The sequence below is a fragment of the Dermacentor silvarum genome, chromosome 4, assembly GCF_013339745.2.
Source record: "Dermacentor silvarum isolate Dsil-2018 chromosome 4, BIME_Dsil_1.4, whole genome shotgun sequence".
Classification (NCBI taxonomy): domain Eukaryota; kingdom Metazoa; phylum Arthropoda; class Arachnida; order Ixodida; family Ixodidae; genus Dermacentor; species Dermacentor silvarum.
Window position 1 is genome coordinate 43,988,098 of NC_051157.2, and position 27,616 is coordinate 44,015,713.

Here is a 27,616-nt window from a genome sequence, read left to right on the forward strand (position 1 = left end):
ACACAGCAAAAAAAGATTAACACTCAAAAACCACTGAAATAGGTTCCGACGTGAGTACTAAGAGAAGGAAACACTAAAGCATGATGGTAGATGTCATAGTCATGAGCATGACTCAGCAAAAATGACAATGAATCAGCAAAACAAGATTAACACTCAAAAACCACTGGAATTGGTTCGGACGTGGGCACTAAGTGAAGGAAACACTAAAGGATGATGGTAGAACTCATAGTCATGAGCATGACTCAGCAAACATGAAAATGACTAGGCGAAAAAATACTAACACTCAAAAACCACTGGAATGGGTTCGGATGGGGTACAAGGTGAAGGAAAAGGCTGAGGTTGTTGGTCGAAGTCATAGTCATGACCGTGACTGAGCAAAAAATGACAATGACTCAGCGAAAAAAAGATTGACACTCAAAAACCCCTGAAATGGGTTCAGACGTCGGTACTAAGTGAAGGAAACACTAAAGGATGGTGGTAGAAGTCATAGTCATGACCATGACTGAGCAAAAATGACAATGGCTCAGCGAAAAACATTACCACAAAAAGCACTGAAAGGGGTTCGGACGTGGGTACTAAGTGAGGGATGGTGGTAGAAGTCATAGTCACGAGTATGACTAAGGCTTTCGCCCTAAGGTCTCTTAGGTGTAGCTAAAGGGACTCCTGAGGACTCATGACATGCGTGTCATGTAGGTCATGAAAGAGCCGCCTACATCTTGGTGCTCTTATGGTCGTTTCGTTAACTTGGTAGGCTCTCTGCACACTGCTTCGCATAACATCGATTCCTACAGGGCGTGGGATCTTTTTTTTTTAACACGAAAGTGTTTTATGCCGGGGTCCACCAAGACTTCACTGAGGTATTTCCGTCACGAAAATACGTCATACGGAAATACGGAATGACGTTCTTACAATGTACACGAACATAATACAAAGAAAGAAACCAGAAGAAAAAGTTCCACAAACATGCAAAATTTGGAAATCGAACCCACGACCTCTCGGTCCGCGACGATAGATCGCCGAGCGTTTAACCCATTGCGCCACAAACGCATTTGCAGAGAGCTACACAGACGCGCCTTATATATCTAACACTCCTCCGTGTACCCGCGCTCTTGCTCGGGGCGGTGCCGCCGCCTACGAGCAGAAAAGAGAAGTACTGCATTATGACACTAACGCGCACCGACAGTGAACGCTTCGGTGGTCTCAGCACTACGACGCCTCGATGCCAGCATTCGAAGGGACGCTGGCATCAAGAAGCACTACCAACGCCACCTAGGTGGCGTTCACCGTACTCAGCACAGCGGAGCGTGGCCTCCGCAATTAGCTCTGAAAATGTTTCTGAAGTTGATCGCGGAGGCTGCAATTACAACGCGCTGTACGCGCTGATTTGACTCGGTGACGATTCAGTTACGTGCTTTGTCTTGCGCGTTGTATTAGTGTGTCAGTTACGTGCTTCGTCTTTCGCGTTGTGCTAGCGTGTGCAGCGTAGTGCAGCTTCCATATGCACGACGGTTGCTCATGGTCATCGACGTTGGTAGTCGTGATGGAGGAGACGTGCCACCAGGCGTCAGCGTCGATTCCTACAGGGCGTGGGATCTGCCGGCTTTTTTTTTTTTTTGTTCATACCTGTTCCCATGAATAAGCATTTCCTAGAAGAATTAATTGTTGCGCTAGTTGGTCTTGCATGGCTGATAAGAAAAATTGGCCAAGCAGAAAGGCAACCTCTATGTCTTCCCTTCCTGTGTGCGTTATTGTCTTTTCGTCGTGCTAATTTTCTTCATCAGCAATGCGTTCCCTAGCCGTACTTGCGAGATCACAACAAATAATAGCCATGGTCAAAAAAATTACTCCATCTCCCGCTAAAGGGGACCATGGGTGGATGCGAAGCAGCGGGGAGATGGTTAGCTTGAGCGGGAGATGGTTTCGCGGCAGCGGCCCGAGCGCTCATCGCGGCGCTGCACAGGAGAGAGAATGAGGCGCGCGCGCTCCGTCATTTTCATACCGCGGAACTACCGTGGCGCCCCCAGCGGAGTATGCAGCTGTCGCACCACCTGTCGAGCGCGCCGCTCCGGATTCCTAGAGGAGAGAAAGGGGGAGCGTAGGAGAGGAGAGAGAGGGGGAGGGGACGCGCATGTGCTGTGGGGTGTGGGCCGCGGGCGCCGCTCCGTACAGGATTCCTGGAGCAGAGAAAGGGGGAGCGTAGGACAGGAGAGAGGGGGGAGGGGACGCGCATGCGCTGTGGGAGTGTGGAACGTGGGGCAACAGACAGAGCCGCCGGCAAGAAATGCTTCGCATTTATTAATCTGTACATTGCTTCCCCTCTTACCGCGATCACGACGTATGTCCTACTGGGACCGCTATTCAGTGATTTATGTATGCTACCCCTAAACTAGTTCGACCGCATCGATCGTTCACACCGACATGAGATACACACGTCAGTGACTGACATTGACCATCCACACTCTGGGCGAAATCACCATCGGAAACACACATCGTAAGCATGTTCAAAGCCATTCGCCATAAATCACACTTATAGTTAATAGGTGGCTCAAGAGTCCACTTCGGGCGAATTCGCAGGTTGCCGCATGCAACGTACTCGCGACATCAAGTGCACCCTCTTGCTTCGAATTCGGCCTCTCCCCTGGAACATCACTATTCAGCTGCATACCTGCACCTTTGATTTGCCTCGGATTGATAGATATACCGATGTCGACAGGCTCCGAGCACGCGTGCGCTTTTCGTGTAGCTCTCAAACTTTTGCACTGCACTTTGTCTCAGTCTAACTTCGCGTAGACTAATGAGGACAGGTGCATTGTGGGTTTAACCAAAGAATTATTAGTATGAGGGTGAAGAGAGTGAACCTTCCGCAGAACTATTGACTCCGTGTTATTCAGGCTCTGTGCGGATGTTCGCGCACTCACATCTGACTACTGCCTCTGCATACGATACATTGGTATCTGCACATAAAAAGTTTTTATATCATCGTTACCGAGCAGAACAGAATAGGAAAGAGTTACAAGCAGTGAAGCCACCAAACACAAGCAGAGCAAACGCATGTACAAAAAGCAAACGTATGTACGGAACGCATGCAGGACTATCGTCTTTCTACTAAGGAAAATAATACTACAATATGTATTCTGAATGGTTTTGTATTGAGCGAAACGAGTGACGTGGTACCTCTTCACGGCAACAAACACTGACGGCGCACGGTCTCGTTGATCTGCTTACCTGTCCAACCTCTGCACAAAGTTTGTGCGCTTCTCTTACTACGACAGGTTGCTGATACTGTACTATGCGGCAATATCGGCATCTTGTCCTACTGGCCTATCTGGGAAAGGAGAAAGCTGAGAATGATTTACACGGAACAAGCATGTGAAGGCAATAGACAACAAAGCCAATGAAACAAAAAAGAAGGAGCTGTTTCTTTTATTGAAGTGCTCAATTACCATCATATGAGGGTTAAATTTCCAATAAACAATATGTTGTATAAGGAAAGAAAAAAGGAAATGAAAGTGGAAGTCAACTTTACCACATTTTGTGCCGAATCCACGACCTCCGCCTGACTAGTGGGGAGCCTGCGTGATGACTGCAGTTTAATATGAGATCCACATCCGTGTCCGTGGCTATGAGTGGCGCTGTATGACACTTAAAAGACTATATTATAAACAAATGCACATAAATATGCAACGAAGTTGGCGCAGGGATAACTTTCGCAGCATACCGACGCATAGATCGCGGCTTTGATATCAACACTCGATCATACATCAACTATGCCTGGACGTGGATTCCACACCTTACTTCATGCATAGAATAAAAAAATTCGCAGTCTAGCCAGAAATGCGAAGCATCAATTGCGATAGAAAATTAGTAGAGAGCTAGACGGAGTAAGGATAGTAGTTTTATCGGCTGCATAAACTTGGCCACATTCGCTTACTAACTGAATTAACAAACATGGTGCCAGCGCGCACAAGCAAACATGGATAGATCACACTCGATGACCGCCGGCAACCACTGTCAAAACGCTGGCGTGAGCAAGCGTGGCTTCAGCAGCGAGCGAAGGTTCGTTCGGTCTATTGCTTGAACGGAAACTCAGGAGCGAAATCACAGCGCACACAAAAGAAAGAGCCGTGTGGAGATCGCTTTCAAGATACGGTGCGCGCGACAGCCCGCAGCCGCGCAAAGTACAAGTACGCAGTAGCTGGTAGAATAGAAGCCGCACCCCCTCCCTTCGCGCTTCCAGCTTTCCTCCTTCCGCGTGGGAGATTGAGTGGCCAGTTCCCTTTTAGCCTGGTCGCAAGATATGCATTTGGTGCCACAGCTAAACGTCACTTCCCCTCCCTCCCTCCCATCCTCCCACAGCCTTTCGCACGACGGAAGACGTCGCGTTTGCTCTCGTGCGTTCACTCTCCGTGAAAGCGCGCGTCCCTCGCGTGCTTTCACTCGCACATGCAGCATAGGGCACGTGGCGACGATTTTATCGCCCTTGGACTTTATACGGAACCTCACGGCGACGACGACGACGGTGACGCTGACGACAGGGATCCGCTTGGAGTATCCATATAAATGCTAGCGCAATAAAAGAGGCTATCCGCTACTTGCACCAACTGTAACACTGCAGATGCGTCAGTGGAAGATCTGCTCATCGAGTGTACGCAATACGAGTGCCAGCGAGATACCCTGCGCAGCCGTTTGAATCGGCTGGATAGGCATCCTGTATCTGTGGAAAGGTCCTTGTTCCCTAGTCGTGCACAGACAAAAACAGGCAGTCACAGCTATTTGTGACTTTCGGACAGCTAGTGGCTTTATGCAGTACGCGCATCTTTGCAAGACCGGGCTTAATATCTTGCTTTGTGCACGTTTATGTGAACATGTAGTAACTGTAGTGCTTTATTAGTGGCTGTGTGTTGCTTTTTATGCCGTGATTGCACAGATTAAAACTGTTTTGGTAATGCTGACTGGACGCTTGCATGTCGCCGATTCGAAGCACTCTAGGTTATACGTATGTATAGTAAGCAGGCTACGCTGGATTAAAGTGATACTCTATTCCTCCACTATTTTTCTTCCTTACTTCCCTCTTTTTTCTTTTTTCATTTGTTTTGTTTGTTCCATACATTCCTTAATCGCTGGGGCTTATTTTGATTATTGGGATAGTACGTGGGTCCTTCGTTGGCCTGTTATTTCACTTGCTCATCCTTTAATAAACAATCATCGTCGTAGCTCAGTTAGTTAGACCACTGCACGTGTCTGCGACACGAAACACAGGTCTCTACTAGATAATTTAATTCTGTATGCTTTGTGTGTTGTGCGTGTTATAGGTGTCTGCCGCATGTCATGCGTATATCGTTTCATACCATCGCATTCGTCTAGAGTACCATGCTAGGCGTGACGCAAAGTAACTCTCCAGAAAGCTATCCAGGCCCTTCTCTGTCTCTCTCTCTCTCTTGGCACATGACATGCGGAGGTTGTGCGTCTGGCTCTCACTGAGAGCAAAGTTCTTTCTTCCACTTTAATTTCCATATTCCCGTATTGCAAATACAAACTCTTGATTTAGCGCAACTCAGTTTGAGTATGAAGGGAAAAAGGAACAGGTGACAGGGTGAGCTTACCCTGTCACCTGTTCCTTTTTCCCTTCATACTCAAACTGAGTTGCGCTAAAGCAAGACAAGCTTACGACGCACCAACTTGCCCAATCTGCAGTGCAAATACAAACTCTATCGCAAATTGAACCGTTATCAGCAATGAATTATTCAGTTTAATGAAAAAAAGGTGTTAACTCTCCCTGTGCCTTCCTTGGCTTCATCTCGTTATTATTACTAAAAAATTACCGCTCAGACACTCCGTACAGATGGTTTACCAGCGAAGCTGAAACGTGCGGCCCCGGTGTTTAGCAGTGGGTTAATCCCGACGCTGTATTGAAACGTTTCTCAATTATTGGTTACATGTTTGTGTTTCCAGTGGAACGCAAGCGCCAATGGCGGGTGGATGCTGCTAACCACGACGCCGAGCTAACTCGAGATATCGAACGCATGCGACAACGGCGGGCCGAGGAAGCGGCGTTGCGGGCAGAGCAGCGTCGACGTGGCAATGGCGGGAACACGTTCGCTAATGACGTCACTAACGACGCTGGCAATGGCGCGCGCGCTTGGGTGCGACGTAGAGAACGACGTAACTGACGGCGCAGCCAATGGAGACGTTTATCGAAACATGTCGCGAACGGTTTCTCGTTTCGAAAACCGAGGGGCTCGCTTATACAGCTTTCGCTGTAAAAAGCGAGCCCCTCGGTTTTCCTTGCCTTCGCACATCACTATATCTGCAAACAACACCGGCGGAGCCCCTACACGAGTTCATCGTCTCTTTAACACTAGCCAGACGGGCTTGGATCAATGAGGCAATAAAGCTTATTTCTCTCTCTCCCTATACAGTCACATGAGGGTGAACGGCTTGCCATGCCGAAGTTTGCTCACCAGTAAGCTTTTCAACGTGCTACGTGTCTGCAAAAAAGAGATACAGCAGAGCTGTGTGACAGATATTACGTTCGCTCATGAGGTGTGGTGTTCTGCAGATATAGGCCACAGTTATACCCTCACCAATATTTTAAAAAAAATATGAAAACAAGCACTGCGGTACGCTACTACCACCACATCTTTGTATCACTTCCTCTGACGTCGCTATCAGCAGCTGCGCGTTCACCCTCGCGTTTCCCAAGTCCATATGCTAGTATTTAGTCCTTTGCACTGCGGCCGCAGTAAGCCGCGAAGCTTGCTCGAGGCAAAGAACCCTAAAGTACGTGTACACATTGCGTATTCCTACAGACTATCTCCAACGCCGCTATTAGCTGTCCGGGTGAGTTTTGATTTACTTAAGTGGCGGCTGTTTACGTGTGAATACGGGATCTTTCAACAAGTGGTTCATCATCACGTAAAACTCCATAACATAACTTTCTCTCTTTCTCTCCTTCTGGTGCAATCCGTTATGACTCGCTATCCTTAATTTGGCTGGATTTATTTTTTTTCTCTCCCATCAGTAACAGTAATCTTGGAATCACGATGTCGAAGAAGGAAATCTGCGTAGTGGGCGCCGGGCCGAGCGGCCTGGCGTGCGCCCGCCAGATGCTCGACTACGGCTTCGACGTGGTGCTGTACGAGCGATCCGCAGACATAGGAGGTCTCTGGTCGTACCACGACGATGACGTCGAAGGACAGCCGTCGGTCACGCGCACCACCGTCATTAACACCAGCAAGGAGATGAGCGCATTCAGGTATTGTCATCACCATCGTCATCATCAGCCCTTTTCAGAGTTAGTACATTGCCATGTTTTCTTTGTGTCCATACCGGACGAAGGCTTCCTTCGCAGCGGTCTCCATTTACCCCTGTTATGCGCCAACCGGCTCTGTCCTATATGCTGGCAAATTTCCTCATCTTCTAATACCAGCTAATTCTCTGCCGGACTGGAACTGTGTTTCCCATCTCTTGGCATGAACTCTGCTACTCTAAATTACCACCGGTTATTTACCCTATACATTCCCTTTTCCTTGTTAATATTACATAACCATCAGCTACCGACGCGCATTTGTCATGTAATCTGTATCGCCGTTTTTCGAGATATATGTCTCCTTAACGTATACTGGTAACAAATTCAGGTGATCTTGCGTTCAGGTACAGGCAACGTGAACCTTTTGCAAAGTCGGCGCCGAACTGTTTGGGGTTTCTCTAGCGCAAGAAAAAAAATTAAATTATGGGGTTTTACGTGCCAAAACCACGATCTGGTTATGAGGCACGCTGTAGTGGGGGACTCCGGAAATTTGAACCACCTGGGGTTCTTTAACGTGCACCTAAATCTAAGTGCACGGGTGTTTTCACATTTCGCCCCCATCGAAATGCGGCCGCCGTGGCCGGGATTTCATTCCGCGACCTCGTGCTCGGCAGCCCAACACCATTGTCACTGAGAAACCACGGCGGGTTAGCGCAAGAAAACAGTTTAGGTACGAGGGATCCGCGCTTTTTCTTAAGATGGTAACTTTTGTGCGCAGTTCCTGCACAAAAAATAGCCTAAATACACAAGAGAGAGAGAGAGAGAGAGAGAGAGAGAGAAAATGATTTAATGAAAGGCAGGGAGGTTAAGCAGGACTGAGGCCGGTTGGCTACCCTACACTGGGGGAAGGGAAAAGGGGGAGATAGAGATTAAGAGAAGAATAGAAAGTCCGCTGTTGATATCGCCGACGTAGCAACAGATCTCTGTTCTATCACTGATGATCAATCAGTCCGGATCATAGACGGTCACTCAGTCCTGTAGTTTTCAAAAATCGCAGCAGCGCTTTTGTGGTCTTTTGCAGCTGTGATATTCGAGGCCATGGTCCCAAGATCTTGCTCAAGGTGAACGGTCTTCTATCTAGCCTATTGAGAACGTTGCAGAGGCCATGTCTTTCGTTTTGAAAAGATGGACAGTAGCATAGTAGGTGTTCTATAGTCTCATCGACACCGCAGGCATTACACTCGGCGCCATCAGCCATTCCAATCAAACACGTGTAAGCATTGGTGAATGCAACACCCAAGCGTAAGCGGCACAGCATTGTTTCCTCATTTCGCGGAAATCCAGGCAACAGCCGCAGCTGCATAAATGGGTCGAGAGAATGCAACCGATGCTGGGTGAATTCAGTTGTATGCCACTTCTCCAATGTCATACTGTGCGCTAGCTTGCTCAGGTGTTGGGCTGCGTCAGTCCTCGATAAAGGCACAGAAACAAGCTTTGCTCCTTCGTGTGCTTTCCTAGCAGCTTCGTCGGCGATGTCGTTGCCGAAGATACCGCAATGACCCGGCAGCCACTGAAACACGACGTCGTGTCCTTTTGCGATCGTATGATGGTGCATTTCTCGTATCTCCGAGACGAGTTGTTCGCAGGACCCGCGACGAAGAGCTGACAAAAGTCATGGTAGGGCCGCCTTTGAATCGCATAATATTGCCCACCGATTAGCCGGTTGGTTGTTAATATAATCAATGGCACCTCGGAGGGCAACAAGCTCCAAAGCGGTCGGTGATGTCACGTGAGAAGTCTTGTATGTGATGCTCATTGATCGTGAAGGTATAACCACTGCGCCGGTGGAGCTGGTCTGAGTGGAAGAGCCATCCGTATATATGTGGATTCGGTCAGAGTAGAAAGTGTACAAGCAATCGAGAGCTGCTTGCTTCAAGGCCAAGGTAGGCAGGTCCGTCTTTTTTCTTATTCCAAGAACGTAAAGGCGCACTTCAGGTTGTTTTAAACACCACAACGCTGACGGTGAACGTGTCGAGGGTGTGAACCCCGATGGAAGGGAGGCACTATAGGAATGCTGACCACGTTGGAGAATGACGCATATATGGTCGTCGTTCTGGCAGGGAGGCAAGAGAGCTTGATTGCATCCGTGAAACGTGGCGAATATGGGCCCTAAGCGTGTAGATGGTCATGTAAGTCGTGATCGGATGGTCTTGAGTCGTGATAACTGTTCCTGCTGTTGAGGCACTCCACGGAAGGCCGAGGCAAAGACGTAATGCCTGTGCTTGCACGCTCTGAAGGGCTCGAAGATTTGATTTGCATGTTTTAGTAAGCACGGGAGAGCTATAGCGTAGGAATCCGATAAAAAGTGCTCGGTACAACTGTAGCATGGAGCCCACTGAGGATCCCCACATTTTACCGGCGATGAATTTGAAATCGCGAACCATAGATAAGAGCTTCTTCTTCAAGTGGGCAACCTGAGGGCTCCAGGAGAGGTCTCGGTCAACAAAGACACCCAAAAATCGACGATTTATTTTGTAGGAGATACGATGGCCATTGATGCACACTGGATAACCAGAGATCGCTTTTCGCGTAAAAGCGACTAACGCACATTTTTCTGTCGAGATGGTTAGGCCTTGTGTGCAAAGATAGACAGATGCCTGTGTTTCTGCCTTCTTTAACCTTGCACGAACCTGCGGGCGAGTCACCGCTGATGCCCAGATGCAGATGTCGTCCGCGTAGATGGAGACACTCACTATACACAAATACACAAAAGTACTATAAAACTAGTCAGGTCATCGTAATGTCGTGAGCTTCGCGGTTAGAGCGCGAAATGCAGAAACCAAACTATATGTACTTTGGCCTTCATATCCTTCGGTAATAAGGATCGCTTTTCTGCTTGCGTTATTTTTCGAAGAAAAATTATAGCAGTCTAGGTTACTCTAGGGCTTCTTCTTAGTGCCTTTCTAATTTGGTTCATTAGCCCAATCGCCCTGTATGAAGGAGTCGATTTTGTAACGAGAACAGTCTTAAGAAAGCGAAAATGAACCTTATGAACCCTCGTTTTTTACTACAGAATCAATGGTGTGAAGTGTAAATAAATTTCCTTCTCGCAATCCTCAAGATCACGATAGCAATGTCGCGAGTATCGACAGTATAGCGTGCGTATATTGCCGGACACATTCGTTTGTGAAAATCTGAGATAGGAATATCAATGGCACACGGTCTACCGAGGTTTATGAAAGCCTGTGAAGATCGTGATTCAGAATGCAATTGCTCAGAGCGTGGGAATGAATACACAAATTGTAGTGAAATCCTACATTCACTCCCCCATCACAATTCTCTTCCAAAGAATAATACAGAAGAATAAGGAGCCCTGCCCTTATTGGTATACATAGCGGCCTCAAGTAATTCAGAAATAAATTAGCAGGAAAGTGGCTATAAATACAATTTTTACCAAGAACTGCAAAGATCAAAACCATTTTAAAATGTATCGTGAACTAAAAGCTGCTGATTGAGTGCCAAGGCTAATTCTTCCGCCTACCCAGAAACATTTGCCTCTCCCAGGAAGTGCTGTGAGACCTATTGCCTCAGAGGTGTCAGAGCTTTGCATTGAAAACAACGCCGTAATCGGCTAAAGGTACTCAAAAGCAACAGACTCCTCTTACCATCCCCGTCCCAAGCAAACACTAGAGAGGACGCCGCACTAATCCGTTAAACAGAAACACTTACCTCAACCAACGATGCTATCCAACACCATATTGACCTACCACCGGCGTGTCAGGTATGTGGAAAAAACATGACAGCACTCCATACTAAATGGGAAGGCCCCACACTCTTCTCCACAGCTTTTGACTCGCTCAAGCATCCAACCCTGCCTTTTCTACACCTGGTAGAGCTGGACCGCTCCACCAGAAGAGCTATACGCTATACATCATAGTCACTGCTGGTGTTCTCCATAAAACACGTCTATGGGTCCAGACAAATGGACTCAGCACCAAGACCGGGGACCCAGCTGGACTCCGACAGCAACGACTCAGACTAGGAATCCCTCAAAAATAAAGTTTCTCTCTCTCTTTGATTACATTTACGTGCAGCCAAGCGGTGGGTGGAGATCTTTTTCACCATGGCCCCCGTCGAGTTCCAAACAAAACCAAACTGTCACTCACTACACTGTGCATCATCCAACAGCACACCCGAAGAGGTCACTCCGGATTGCATGGGCTCCGGCTCACTACGGTAGGCCTGGAAACGAGGCTGCTAACGCCATCGCTCGGGCATTGACTCATCGAGTGGGCGTAGAGAGCAACACTGCCGAACCCAAGCACTATAGACCCCGCACTATACACTGCTGTGACAAACATTATACCCCCCCCCCCCCCCCCCAACACACACCTACAAATCCTAGAGAGCGTGCGCTCCAGACCCGTTCCTTCCCTCATCCTTCTCAGCTCTACCTATTCTGTCCTAACCAACACTCCACACATTGCCGCTTATGCGAGAAGCCCGTGACGCACAGACACATGTTAGGCGGATGCTAACAGTCGCCACTTCCACCCCCCAACCGAGCTTTGGGAGAGAGGCTTGGTGAGCTCCGGTCCAGACGACCAGCTTCGGCTAGTCGAAAGAGCTATTGATGCCGCCCGAGCTCAAAACATCATGAACGAAGGTCGCCAACATTGAGCATCAAGACCAAATCCATCTTTTGGCCATTCAATAAATGTTTATTATCTCTCTCCGTGCGACTTTCCCGGCCCGCAGTGACTATCCACCGCCCAAAGACCTCCCCAACTACATGCACCACACCAAAATGCTGGGCTACTTCCGGAGCTACGCCGACCACTTCGGCGTGACCAAGCACGTTCGGACGAGACACGACGTAGTGCAGGTGACGCCAGCCACCGACTACGAGAAGACGGGCCGCTGGGACGTGCTGGTCAGGGACCTGGAGGCGAACACCGACCGCATGGAGACGTACGACGCCGTGGCCGTGTGCGTGGGCCACCACGTGTACCCGAACGTGCCGCACTTCAAGGGGCAGCAGAAGTTCCGTGGCCGGATCGTGCACACGCACAGCCTCAAGAACGCCGACAAGTTTCGGGACCGCCGGGTAGCCGTGGTTGGCATCGGAAACTCGGCGGTCGACGCCGTCGTCGATGCCAGTTACGTTGCCCTCGAGGTAAGCATGACGTAACAGCTTCATCGCGACTGCATCAAGTCATTTCCTTATTATGGAGACCACATGCACAGATCATTGCGTTTTATGCGTGTGACCAAGCTGCTGCAGCAGCTCGGAGGTTTCAAGAGTCCGTGCAGGTCAGTCACGTTGTCACGTGAGACATGTGGCGCTTGAGGTAAGCGCGATGTAAAAGTTTCGTCACCTCTGCGCGGAGCCATTTCGCTAATGCCCCACACCAGGGCCAGAATATGTAACGATTCTTGTTCAATGCTCTTTCCTTTTCGCGCTTCTCTAGAGGTCCGAGTGGTGCTCGATCCACACAAGCTATCACCAGCACAGGCCAACAATGATAGGTGATTGATAAGAAATCAAAGAAGTCGAGCGAAAGGAACGCTTGTATTATACCAGCCCAATTCTGGCTCCTATCAAATTCCTCCTTGTTTTCAAGTTCTGTCATGTACAGGTGTTTTCAGTCAGTCAGATAGGTCATAATGAGCCAGTCAGAGCTGACAAAAGGGTGAATAGGACAATATACGGCGCAATTTGATAGCGCTGCATAATAGCACCACTGACGGAGCGTTGCGCAAGCGTGTGACTACTCGTCTGATCAGCTCGATGAGTCCGAAGTCTCATGCAATTTTCGACTGCTCTTTCCGGAGCGCTCCTAGCGTTACTAAGTTCCTGAAAGGCAGCTTTAGACGGTAATAAGCAGGTCAAATGGCATTAATCCAACTTGGTTCATTGTTAATATGACCCACTTATGCTCACAGTAAAGCTTATATTTGCTGTTTTACGATACTTTCGAAAAGCTGCCGAAACGCTCAGTATCACAGAGTTTAAAAGAGACAGAGAGCACGAAGAGCAAATGACATCCATCAGCATGTGCATATGCATTTACCCTCGTATGCAAAATAACAGTAAATACAACCCCTCACCTCCTCCTCCAACGTGGTGCCGCGTCGAAAACATGGCTGTTCCAAATGTTGTAACCTGCTAAAATTTGTTCGAACCATGTTGGACGCCGCTTGTTACTCCATCTAACACGCGGGATTGTTCCCGGCCTCACCCGGCTAACTAAGAAACGAATTCCTCGCAGGCGTATCTGTCCACGAGGAGAGGAGCTTGGATTTCCCAGCGCGTCGGCCCCAACGGAGTGCCCATTGACATCTTTGTTAAAACGCGACTCAAGAGGTGGATAATGCGCGCCTTGCCCAAGTCATTGGCCAACGACTACGCGGAGAACATCTTGAACGGGTTCTTCAATCACGAGGCTTACGGACTCAAGCCCAATCACCGCTACAACGCGCAGCACCCGACCGTCAACGACGCGCTGCCCAATCTCATCCTCAGCGGAAAGGTTCGCGTCAAGAAGGACATCGTCGAGTTCACCGAAGACGGTGTGCTCTTCCAAGGTGACGACAAGGTGAGTCGTCGTGCAACTTAAAGATTGGCAAAACTGTTGCCTATCGCAGCGTGATAAATTTCTCTATCCCTTATTTCTTCAAAACTAACTCTTTAGTTTGCAACATTAGTTGCACAAGCCATGCGCGTCACTCTTCGGGTCATCGTTAAAACAGTGATCAAGACTAATGTCAGGAAGGTGCAGGTTGCGTTGCGCCGTGCGATGGAGGAGTGCGCGAGCTGAATCGTGGATTGTCAAAACTCTTACTGTAATAATTTGTTTCGAGCACACTTGGTGAGCTCCGATTGCGCAGGGAAAGTGTTCCTGTCACCTGTGCGTCGTATGCATGAAAAATCATGTTCGAATTCAAGTATATCCTCTAAAAGCTGGGAATCGACTTTTAGTTCTTAACAGTAAAAGTCGAGCAATAACCTTGATCAAAAAAGTTGAAGGTGGCAGAAGCCTCAAAACGTGCTTCATTTGAAACGTGCTCGACGGTGCAGGTGATGAGGCTATCTGGAAGGACAAAAATAATTGTGAAGTGGTTGATGATGATGAACTGTCATCTCTAGGTCACGGTGCCGCTTGTATCAGTGCGCTGAAACTTCACTGAGAAAAAGTCAGCCAAAGCTCATTAACAAAATTATTCATTTCCTTTCTAGATCATAATAAATGACTTTTCTATTACTTCCATCCGATTCGTATACAACCTGGCGTAGTGGGTAAGCGCCATTTCTAGACGGAAACCAAACCAAAGCAGTGACTACTGCCACGAAGCAGGCGAGTATGTCTTAGTACGGAACTGCAGGGTTTCCTGACGCGGGTTTTCGGGAAGAGCTCGTTTCTATTTACCATTTATACGAAACGAAAGGCCGACTCCACATAAACTAAAGCGAAACTGGACGATAACTGCAGTAAGTGTGTGTGACATAAAAAACAAAGTATGGAGCAATAAGACGTATATGAACACGTACATATTTTTATACTTGTAGCGGTCAATGACACATGCAAATGATCGCATTTCAACCCTTTTCAATGTTTTCGCAGAGACCGAGGGTCTTTTTAATGTTAGCCTATGAGGGACCACATTAAATGAACACGCACAACAGTTCAATCGAAAGGCCGTTATCGAAAAGAAGCTGACAGACGCATGCGGATGCTTCGCATATTCAAATGCACGAGCTAAACGAAACCATCATTTTTTTCCTATATATTCCTCCTCATAGAGCAGAATCCCTCATTCTCACAGCGATAATGGCTGCACTACTATGCATCTACGTAAATAAAATCAGTTTTGTCAGCCCAATGCATATAATTTTACAAGTACTGAAATATTTCTTGATTTATACATTGACGAGGAACTCATACACGCGTTAAAAATGTATGCCTGTAGTTATTATTTCCTCTCACAGAAGAACGACGGCACAGAATGACATTAAAATCGACCACGTTTTAGGTGTCAGTATAAATTAAAGGATATCTTATGTTAGAATGTTGAGCCTAGGATAAGATAGCATGTACCATCTGTCCGGGCCACCAGAATTTACGATGATTACGCCTTCTTAATGAGAAAAAAATGAAAGTTATATTTAGCAAGACCTGTCATTCTTTAGCTTCATTCGCGTGAGTAACGCCGATCAGTCAGTGTATAAACCTCTGGAAACGTGATTATAGAGTAAACTCTACCTCAGATGACATCATCTCAGGGCTATGCTCGTACGGTTGCTTCAGGTGACCTTATTGGACGACGTCATCCTGGCCACGGGATACCAGATCAAGTTTCCTTTTTTGCCAAATGAAGTGGTGTCCGTGGTGGATAACCAGGTGCAGCTGTACAAGTACGTCTTCCCGCCCCAGTTGAGGCATCCGAGCCTGGCCATCATCGGGCTCGTCCAGCCGCTCGGTGCCATGTTCCCCATATCTGAGTTGCAGGTGAGTCCGGCCGTCTCAGACAGTCTACGGAGTTTCGTAATTGCCTAAAAAGGCGACTACCGACCGCAACATTGCAAAGCGTCAAATGGGCGCAGCATGCAGCTATGACGACATCTTGTGACACGGTGCTAATTAGTAGAGTCGCCTAGGATATTGTGAGCCTGCGCCTCAAAAAGCTCCCGGTATAAGGTGCCTTATCAGTCTACTAGGCCGAAAAGAAAAAAAAAAGCATGTTTTCAAGTTGGTTGAACTTGCAGGACATATCTTCTTACGCTTACAAATATTATTAATGTGTGACATGCCTCAAGTGTAAATATGTAAAAATTTTCGGGTAACTTAAGGGTGATATCGATTCGCGATATGGTGATTAGCTGCAGAGGAAAACTGTTAAAAATCTGTTGCCTTCTATTCTGGCGCACTACGGTGGCTCATCGCTGTCTTTCTTGTCCGCTAAATTTAACGGGCTAGTTATGTGGACCAAACCGGAAGCATCTGCAGGGTCTCTACTTGTAAACAGTGGAATAGTCGTATATTGCATTCTGTGGCTGTGCTCTCTCATCTGATGGCCTGAACGTCTTAGTCACGACGCAAACATTTGTACCACCAAGAAGTGTCACATGACAGAAAGTCATGTGACACTTTTTCTGGTTTGAGCATGAGCACGTCGACGTCACATATTACCACCAATGCTACTGTTTCCGTTTCAGTACCCGTATCTCGCTAAAACGGTAACACTAAATCGTATACGCACGTACTGACTGAAATTCTCTACTGCCCCCTCCATTTTTTTCTTTCCTCCTGTTCTAAATATTGCTCGCAGGCCCGATCGAATGTGTGGCGCATGTGCAGACGCGAGCAACCGATGGCAAACTCACGTGATTTCACGTTCCTATTTTTTTTTTTTTACAACACAGTTCCACCAGCTGAATGGGAAGCACCGTTTTCGGTAGACTATAGGGTGAAAGTAATTAGTTTTCATTGTCCCATTTACCAGTAATCTGGGGAGGGGGCGCACTTTTGTTTGTTTATTACGCCAGAAAAGTTGAAACTACTGCTTCGCTCGGTTCTGTCTCAGCAGATCTGTTTGAAGTATGATGTTGGTGTGAAGTTGGTATGTAGTTTGAAGTTTCTTGTAGACGTGCTTATTTAGTGTATATATTGCCACGAGTATATATATATATATATATATATATATATATTGCGATAGCAATTATACGGACACTCCAGGCGTACTTCTGTCGGCGGCGGCGGCAGCGTCGCCGTAAGGTTCCGCACAAAGTCCAATGCGATAACATCATGGCCGCGCGCCGTATGCTGTTTGTGCAAGTGAAAGCGTGCGAGGGTGAGCCGCCGATGGTACCACGCTAGGGAGAAAGGCAGGGAGGAAGCGCGCCGTCTTCTATCGCGCGCAAGGCACCAAGGGTGGTGGGCGTTCTACTGCGGCTGCGTACGTCCTGACCGAGCGCGGCTGCGCAGGCCCAATCTTGAAAGCGATCTGCGATGGGGACAGAGTGCGCCGAGTGCTGATAGCTTCGTGCGCGCTCTGTTTTCGCCGCTTGGTTCGCGGTGAAGCGAGAGGCAGCCCGAAGTTCAATTCGCTCGATGCTGCAGCCGCGCTTCCTCACGCCAGCGTTTTGACAGCGAGGATCCGCGGTAACCGAGTGAGATGTGTTCATATTTGCTTGTACGCGCGTGGCACCATGCTTGTTAATTTAGTTAACAAGCGAATGTTTACAAGTGTACAAGTGTCTATCCTTATTTATTAATTAATCAAATGTTTACACTTTTTCAAGCGACTATCCTTACTTCCTATAGCTAACAATTTGCTATCGTGATCGATGCTTACCCTTCCGGGCGAAACTGCGACCTTTTTTTTCAAGAATATACAGATTTTTCTTATAAACAGGCCATGAGAGTAGCGAACATGCCGTTGTTTCGGAGTAGTTCCTGGCGTGGCGAACACACAATGCCGCTAATAGATTGATTTCCGATGAATAATTAACACAAATTCGTTAACTCTTTATGAGAACCTTGAGAGTAGCTTGTATATATATATCATCTTCATCATCAGCCTATATTTTATGTCCACTGCAGGACGAAGGCCTCTCCCTGCGATCTCCAATTACCCCTGTCTATATATATATATATATATATATATATATATATATATATATATATATATGGCAAATTGGGAGGCAATCACACTTTATTGCGACCCTACTGTTTAAATATCTTGAAAATTGCACCTAATTTGCGAAATTCATCATCAGATTTCAACGCTTAATCCAGCCAATATTGAAACCGAGAGTGCCGGGAGCGCACTAAGCGCCGGCCCGCACGGAAACGCCCCATGACGAAAAGCGCGATGAAGTTTGAAATAGAACGTCGTGGCAAGTGGCGGCAAGTCGCGGCAGGTACTGATATGAAGAAATGCTGCCAAGCATTAAGCATTTGCCGCTACCTGCTGTATCAGTATTTGCCGCGACATGCCGTCACTCAAACTTCGTCACACACTTCATCACATGGCGTTTCCGTCTGACGTAGCAGCGCGGCGCGTTCGGTTTCGATATTGCCTGCATTGAACGTTGATATTCTCTTGTGAATATCTCGAATTAGGTGTGATTTTCCATATTTCTCAAAAATGAGGGCGCATTGTTAATGTGACTGCCACCAAATTTGCCATAGAAACAACTACACCCAGGCGCTAATAAAAAAGGTAACTAATAATTTTTTGTTATTTATTCTTATGAAACTAACGTTAGTATCGGCAAAGAATATCCGCCTCACCTATAGAACTCCCCTGCAGGAACGCCACTTTCGCAACGCTTATAGCCTTTTCGTGAAAAAAAATCAGTGTCTATATATATATATATATATATATATATATATATATATACCGGGTGTTCAGCGAACACTTCCAAAATTTTTAAATATTGCCTGTGGCATACAGCACAATTCTAGTCTACGAGCTAGTCTACTCGAAGAGGCGAACATTACTTGCACAAATAATTTAAATGCATAACCGCCTAATTAATAAAAAATTCTGTAATTACGTTTCTAACTAATTACCTTATGGCACATATTGCAGTTTACAAATTCTAGCCGGCGAGTTCGCAAGGCGGATCCACTTGGAACGAATTCTCGAGATGACGCAAGTTTAGAGATATTAATTCCCAACTTTGAGGAGAAATGCATTGGTGTTCCAGTTACTTTTGTGCTTCAATGCATAAAACGATGTTTTGTTAAGAAAGCAAGTGGAACGACGGCGTATATCCCGTGAATGGTGTCATGCGTACAATTATTTTCAAGTGGGTATGCCTTGCAGTATCCGCTAGAATTTGCAAATTCCAATATGTGCCACATGGTAATTAGTTTAAAAAGTCGCAGTATCGCCCGAAAGGCGAACCATCGATTGCGATAGCAAATTAATGGGCAGCTACACGAAGTAAGAATAGTAGGTTTATCGGCCGTATAAACTTGTAAACGTACACATACTGACTTAATTAGCAAGCCTGGTGTCACGCGCGCACAAGCAAACATGAACGCATCTCACTCGATGTCCGCGAAATCTCGCTGTCAAAACGCTGGAGTGAGTAAGCGCGGCTGCAGCAGCGAGCGAATTGACCTTCGTGCCGCCGCTCGCATCAACGCGAACTAAACCGCGAAAACACAGCGCAGGGAGGACTCTACCCCCTCCGCAGATGGCTTTCAAGATACAACCGCCCGGGCGGGCGAGCACGGCGTAGGACGCCCCTTCCTCTCCCTACCCTCCCCCCGTACCCTTGCGGAGGTCCGGTGGGCGCGCGCGATCGCTCAGGCTGCCCGGCGTAGAACGCCTTCCCCCGGATCCCCCCATCAATGGTGCCCTTCCCTGAAGCGCACCATTGATGCCGCCACGATTTGTTTTCTTATTATTTATTAGTAGCGATTAATATTATACTCGAACAATGTTTCTGGAAAATGCTTGAAAGCGTCAATTTTATTTGTTTGCGACGCGCTACTTCAGTTGGCGCAGCTTTTTTTTTTTTTTTCAGCATTCTCATCTCACCTATCTTTCTACGTTTTCAGTGACAATATAGGGTTCACTAATATTTGCCTCGCGTGCATGTGCGCAGAGCCGCTGGATGGCCGAGCTGCTGTCCGAGAAACGATCGTTGCCCTCGGAGGAGGCCATGTTCGAGGACATCCGCAAGAAGCGAGAACACATGCGGCGCCGCTACGTCGCGTCCCCGCGTCACACCATCCAGGTGGACTGGATCAACTACATGGACGAACTGGCCAGCCAGATCGGCGCCCGACCCAACATCCTCAAGTACTTCTTCACGGACAACGAGCTCTTTCGCGCGCTGCTCGGACCCTGCGTGCCGTACCAGTTCCGGCTCGAAGGTCCGCACCCGTGGCCCGGAGCGCGGCAGGCCATCCTCGACGTGCGCTACAGGGTGATGTACCCGCTCAACGATCGATGCACCTCCTTCGATAGAAAGAAGAAGGGCCCGTCGGCATTCCTCTGTCTGTTCCTTGTCTTCTTCGTGCTGGCCGTTGCATACGTACTTTCCGGACTAGGGCAGCATTCCTAATAACTTCGACCATCCTTGTTCATCTCCTCCCTAAGGACTAAAAATGTAAAGGATGCTTCGCTATGCGCATTGACGTACGTACCCTAGAAATAGGTGCCAGAAGCAGGTGATTTCCTTTTTTCCGTGCTGATGTGTTCCAACGGACCAACAAGACATGTTGCATCATAAACTCAGCGTACGGGCTAGTCGTGCAAGCAATGCAGTTGAGCTTACTCTTTACTGTGACATCTACGTTACTGCGTATATTACATACTGTTTTGTTGAAAATAAAGTAATTAAAGTTTCGCGCTGACTCTCGCCTCCAATTTAGAAAGTGTTTTAGAGCGAAGCTGTTAAGGGCTAGTTCCCCCAGGATCGTGTCCGCGTGTAGAAAGAAAAGCTATCATCATCAGCATTGGCTCGAGCGTCGTCGCCTACTTCCGCAGCTAGCTCGATGGCGCCCCTCGGTTTGCGCTCGATTTGGATGCAGTGCCGAGCACGCGCTCCTGACACTGCTTCCGCGTTCGTCGTCGTCTGCTTCCAGCTGGCTGCGTTGCCGCTAATCATTCCAGCGTAGAATTTCACTTCTCTTCTGTCGTCGTAATGGGGAGGCCGCGTTTACGGGGGTATGCGCCATTGCTTAAGGGCGTATGAGCCATTCATGAGCAATTGACGACGTGTCCTAACACGTTTGAGCAACGCCGCCGCGAAAGCGCTCGGGAAAGGCTCGTCGTCGACGTGACGATTCTAGAATGAGTGCATGTGAAGCCCAGGTGAAACGTCAGCGAAGAGCCGTGGACCCCGAGTTGAGGGAGCGCGATGTTAAGGCCAAACGTCAGCGTTGTCTTGCCCTCAAGGAACCCGACAACGGTGGTACAAGTCTCGGCAACGCTAGCGTCAACTTCCCCGGTGCGGCAGCCAGGTTTCAATGCGAGTTTCTAAACCAGAACTGGTGATGCCCAACGACGATACACCCATTCCCACCGGGAGGGGGGGGGGGGGGGGGGGGGGGGGGGGGTAATATTCACTACAGCAGGCCCACCAAATAGGCACAGCTTCGCTGGCTTCCATCTTCACAGTAGCAGAAGGGCACTGAAGTTTTTGTTCATACCTGTTCCCTTAAATAAGCATTCCATAGAAGAATTACTTGTTGCGCTAGTAGGTCTTGCATTACTGATTAGAAAAATTGGCGAAACAAAAAGACAACCTCCATGTCTTCCCTTCCTTTGTGCGTTATTGTCTTTTCGGCACGGTAATTCTTCATCAGCAATGCGTTCCCTAGCCGTACTTGCGAGATCACGACAAATAGCCATGGTCAAATAATCTGTCCATTGGTTTCTCTCTTACCGCGATCACGACGTATGTCCTACTGGGACCGCTATTCAGTGATTTACGTATGCTACCCCTAAACTAGTTCGACCACATCGATCATTCACACCGACATGGGATACACACGTCAGTGACTGACATTGACCATCCACACTCTGGGCGAAATCACCATCGGAAACACACATCGTAAGCATGTTCAAAGCCATTCGCCATAAATCACACTTATATAGAGTTAATAGGTGGCTCAAGAGTCCACTTCGGGCGAATTCGCAGGTTGCCGCACGCAATGTACTCGCGGCCTCAAGTGCACCCTCTTGCTTCGAATTCGGCCTCTTCCCTGGAACTTGTAAGTACATCACGATTCAGCTGCATACCTGCACCTTTGATTTACCTCGGATTTGATAGATATACCGATCTCGACAGGCTCCGAGCACGCGCGCGCTTTTCGTGTAGCTCTCAAACTTTTGCACTGCACTTTGTCTCAGTCTAACTTCGCGTAGACTAATGAGGACAGGTGCATTGTGGGTTTAACCAAAGAATTATTAGTATGAGGGTGAAGAGAGTGAACCTTCCGCAGAACTATTGACTCCATGTTATTCAGGCTCTGTGCGGATGTTCGCGCACTCACATCTGACTACAGCCTCTGCATACGATACATTGGTATCTGCACATAAAAAGTTTTTATATCATCGTTACCGAGCAGAACAGAATAGGAAAGACTTACAAGCGGTGGAGCCACCAAACACAAAGAGGAAACGCATGTACAAAAAGCAAACACATGTACGGAACGCATGCAGGACTATCGTCTTTCTACTAAGGAAAATAATGCTACAATATGCATTCCCAATGCTTCGTATTCAGCGAAACAAGCTGCCGCAAAAGTGAGCGAAGAAAGCGAGGCGTGACGTCGTCCCTCTTCACGGCAACGAACGCTGACGGCGCAAGTAAGAAACGCATTTGCGTTTCTTAACTGCAGCCACTTCGAGGCGCACGGTCTCGTTGATCTGCTTACCTGCCAACCTCTGCACAAAGTTCGCGCCCTTCTCCTGCTACCACAGGTTACTGATGCTGTACTCTACGGCACTATCAGCAATTTGTCCTACTGGCATATCTGCGAAAGGAAAAACTGAGAATGATTTACACGGAACAAGCATATGAAGGCAACAGAGAACTAAGCCAATGAAAAAACTGAAAAAAAAACTGAAAAAAAAACTAGCTGTTTCTTTTATTGCAGCGCACAATTACCAATATATGAGGGTTAAATTTCCAATAAACAATATGTTGCATAAGGAAAGAAAAAAGGAAATGAAAGTGGAAGTCAACTTTACCACATTGGTACCGAATCCACAACCTCCGCCTGTCTAGTGGGGAGCCTGCGTGACGACTGCAGTTTAATATGAGATCCACATCCGTGTCCGTGGCTATGAGTGGCGCTGTGTGACACTCACAAGACTATATTATAAACAAATGCACATAAATATGCAACGAAGTTGGCGCAGGGACAAAAGAGAGAGAATATACTTTTTGCAAAAGAGCACACGAGCGTATATAGGTAGCTCCTCCGCTCTGCAGTGGGTGGTCCCCTCAGTTCAGGAGTCCAGCGGCCGTAACTGCCCTTTTCGCTCGGTTGACCACGTTGAGCTGATCCGTCGAGTCGGAGCTGGACAGCGCTGCCTCCCATTGCCATGGGGTGGGGTGTGTTATGGGTGTGAGCTGTGATGTGTTTGCGCAAGCCCATCATCGTGTGGTAAAGCGTTGCGCATTAATCGCAGTATGGGCATTTATAGGAATATAGCGCAGGGTGTATGGCGTGGTAGAGACTCAAATGTGGATATGTGTTTGTTTAGAGTTTTCGCCATATGACGGCTTCCTCTCGTGTCAGAGCATTGTGAGGCGGCGGTAGTGTTGTTCGTGAAAGGCGCTAGTGCTGTAGAATGTGCGTGTAGGTTAATGGTGTTGGCTCGGATGGAACTGCTCGGCGCGGCCCGCTCGCGGCTCCCGGCGTGCATATATACGCTCGGGCGTAGCCGTGTGCCTGCTGATTGCCGCGTAAGGACTCATGCCCCGGAGTCCACACGATTTGTATGTATGGTGGTAGCTGGTGCGGTCCATTCAGAATGCGGTGGGCGGCCCTGCAAATTTTGGCCCTGGAAGAATTTCTGCATGCCATCTGAGTCCGTCAGAACTATGACGTACTCCCATTGCGGTCTCGTCGTGATGGTTAATGCTATCGCTAGTTCCTCTGCCTCCGCAGCGCTCGCTCTGGAAACCGACGAGGTATTTATTTTGGACCCGTGATTGTCGACTACGCTGGTGACGAATGCGGTGCTTCTTGCGGTGCTGGCCGCGTCTACGTGCAAGACATTGGGGTGGTTTTCATACTTTCTCGCGAGCGCCTGTGCACGGGCTTGTCGCCGTCCGATGTGAAAGTTTGGGTGCACGTTCCTGGGAATAGGTGAGACATGCATAGTTTCTTGTATTCGTGTTGGGATTTTTTGTCAGTACGCTGGTCTTCCGTACGAAATATCCAAGACGTTCCAAGAGGCAGCGTCCCGCGTAGTAGCCTTTCCTTCTGGCTTACCAGGTGGGCCTCTGTGATTTCCCGTGCGTTGTTGTACACGCCTGTCTCCTCGAGGCGAAAAGTAGCACTCGGACTACAGGTGGGAGTCCGAGCGCTTGCTTAATTATACGCCTTGCGTATCAGCCGATCGAGTATATCCACTTCCGCGTTACTGAAATTTAAATATGGTGCCGAGTACGCAATGCGGCTCACAATCAGAACCTGCACTAGTCGAATCAGGTCCTGTTCCTTGAGGGATAACTTTCACATCATCATCATCATCATCATGTTCCTCTTGCTGAGGGATAACTTTCACATCATCATGATCATCATCATCAGTCTATATTTTATGTCCACTGCAGGATGATAAGGTCTCTCCCTGCGATCACCAATTACCCCTGTCTTGCGCTAGCTAATTCCAACTCGCACCTGCAAATTTTCTAACTTCATCAGTCCACCTAGTTTTCTGCTGTCCTCGACTACGCTTCCCTTCTCTTGGCAACCATTCTGTAACTCTAATGGTCCACCGGTTATCCATCCTACGCATTACTTATGGCCTGCCCAGCTTCATTTTTTCCTCTTAATGTCAACTAGAATATCGACTATCCCCTTTTGGTATCTGATCCACACCGCTGTCTTCCTGTCTCTTAACGTTAGCCGTAACATTTTTTCGTTCCATCGCTCTTTGTGCGGTCCTTACCTTGTTCTCTAACTTCTTTGTTAACCTCCAAGTTTCTGCCCCATATGTTAGCACCGGTAGAATGCAATGATTGTACACATTTTCTTCAATGACAATGGTAAGCTCCCAGTCCGGATTTGGTAATGCCTGCCGTATGCAATCCAACCTAATTTTATTCTTCTGTAAATTTCTTTCTCGTGATCAGGGTCCCCTGTGAGTAACTGACCTAGATAAACAGACCTTTACAGACTCTAGAGGCTGACTGGCGATCCTGAATTATTGTTCCATTGCCAGGCTATTGAATTGAGCATTGTCTTTGTCTTCTGCATATTATTCTTCAACCTCACTCTTAGACTTTCTCGGCTAAGGTCCTCAATAATTTGTTGTAATTTATCCCCATTGTTGCTGAATAGGACAATGCCATCTGCAAATCAAAGTTTGCTGAGATATTCGCCGTTGATCCTCACTACTAAGCCTTCCCAGTCTAAGAGCTCGAACACTTCCTCTAAGCATGCAGTGAATAGCATTGGAGAGATTGTCTCTCCTTGCCTGATACCTTTCTTGATAGGTAACTTTCTACTTTTCTTGTGGAGAACCAAGGTAGCCGTGGAATCCTTGTAGATATTTGCCAAGATATTCACGTATGTCTCCTGTACTCCTTGATTAAGCAATTTCTCTATGACTGCTGGTATCTCTACTGAATGAAATGCCTTTTCCTAATCTCTGAAAGCATTAGAGAGCGGTTGATTATACTCCGCAGATTTCTCGATTACCTTATTAATGACATGGATATGATCCATCGTACAATTTCCCTTCCTGATGCCAACCTGTTCTCTTGGTTGGCTGAAGTCAAGTGTTGCCGTGATTCTATCGGAAATTTTTTTGGTGAATATTTGATACAAATACTGAAAGCAAGCTAATGGGTCTATAATTCTTCAGTTATTTAAAGTCTCCCTTCTTGTGGATGAGTATAACGTTGGCGTTAATCCAGCTTTCTGGTACACTTGAAGTCGTGAGGCACTGCGTATAAAGGGCTGCAAGCATTTCAAGCATGATATCTCCTCCATCTTTGATTAAATCGACTGTTATTCCATCTTCTCCAGCAGCTTTTTCCCTGGTCATGTCTTGCAAGGGCCTTCTAACTTCATCGCTAGTTATAGAAGGAGCTTGTGTATCCTGTTGATCACTACTTCGAATGAAAGTAGCTTGGCTGCTCTGGGTAACTGTACAGGTCAGTATACAATTCTTCCGCTATTTTTACCATGTCATCGAAATTTCTGATGATAAAACCCTGCTTATCTTTCAGTGCATACATCTTTCAGTACATACAGCACACCGACGCATAAATCGCGTCTTTGATAGATTCATACATCGACTACGCCTGGAGGTGGCCTCCACACCTTACTTCATGCATTGAATCAAGAGGACATCCGCTACTTGCACCCACTGTAACACTGCGGATGCGTCAGTGGAACATCTGCTCATTGAGTGTGCGCAACCCGAGTGCCAGCATGAAACTCTGCGCAGCCGTTTGAATTGGCAGGATAGGTACCCTTTATCTAAGGATAAGTCCTTGTTCCCTAGTCGTGCCCTGACAAACACATGACGTGACATGACAAGAACCTTATTGAGGTCCTGAAGAGCTCACGCCCGGCCGAACCCGGTGTGAGCCGATGGCTTCACTAATGACGGGACTGGCAGGCCGAGACCCAGCGCAACATCATGCGCCTTCTGGACGGCCTGGAGTTGTTGTAGATGTTCTGGACACTGGAGGGCGGATCCCCAGGAGTCCTTGGTTTGAACACACGCTGTTAAAGCTATTTGCGACTTTCTGGCAGCTAGTGGCTTTATGCATTATCTTTGAAACACGATACATTGTGACCGAGCTTCCTATCTGGCTTTAAACACGTTTACATGAACTTTTAGTACCTGTAGTGCTTTGGTATTTGTTGTGTTTTGCTTTTTATGCAGTGACGGTGCAGTGACTCTACAGTGACCTGGAGTACTATGCTAGGCATTACGCGAAGCAACTCTCCAGAAAACTCTCCAGTTCTCATTAAAGGCCCCTCTCTGTCTCTCTGTTGCTCTCTTTAGCCTGCAATACTTAGGTGCAGCAGGCAGGGTTTATTTTACTGTTCTAATTATTTTTATTTTTCATTTAATTTTTAATGCCAAACACAATCTTTATATATATATATATATATATATATATATATATATCTGCACATGACACGTGCAGGTTGTGCGTGTGGCTCTCACTAAGAGCAAAGTTTCTTTCTTCCACATTATTTTCCACATTCCTCTAAAGCAAACACGAACTCTATCGCAAATTTAACCGTTGTTAGCAATAAATTATTCAGTTTAATGAAAAAAGGTGTTAATTATCCCTCTGCCTTTCTTGGTTTCATCTCGTTATTATTACTAAAAAAAGTGAGCTCCTCGGTTTTCCTTGCCTTCGCACATCACTATATCTGCAAACAACACCTGTGGAGCCCCTCCACGAGTTCATCGTCTCTTTAACATTATCCAGACGGGCTTGGGTCTCTGAGGCAATAAAGCTTATTTCTCTCTCTCCCTCTACAGCCAGATGTGGGTGAACGGCTCGCCATGCCGAAGTTTGCTCACCAGTAAGCTATTCAACGTGCGTGTGTCTGTAAAAAAGAGATACAGCAGAGCTGTGTGACAGAGATTTCGTTCGCTCATGAGGTGTGGAGTTCAGCAGATATGGGCCAC

At 47.5% G+C, this 27,616-nt stretch overlaps 2 protein-coding genes across 4 annotated transcripts in view; one reads left to right on the forward strand and one right to left on the reverse strand.

The window, feature by feature from the left end:
• LOC119449901 (flavin-containing monooxygenase 5-like) overlaps window positions 1-20,424 on the forward strand; it is a 144,649-nt gene extending 124,225 nt beyond the window's left edge. Inside the window, exon 6 of one of the 3 annotated variants that reach the window (XM_049665510.1) lies at window positions 19,875-20,424. In XM_049665510.1, coding sequence (XP_049521467.1) covers window positions 19,875-20,336 — 462 coding nt within the window. In that variant the 3' untranslated portion in view covers window positions 20,337-20,424. The remainder of the gene's footprint in view (window positions 1-19,874) is intronic. The other 2 variants (XM_049665507.1, XM_049665508.1) reach the window with 2 other exon arrangements.
• LOC119449908 (zinc finger protein 143) overlaps window positions 1-27,616 on the reverse strand; it is a 312,907-nt gene that overhangs the window by 163,987 nt on the left and 121,304 nt on the right. The window lies entirely within an intron of this gene.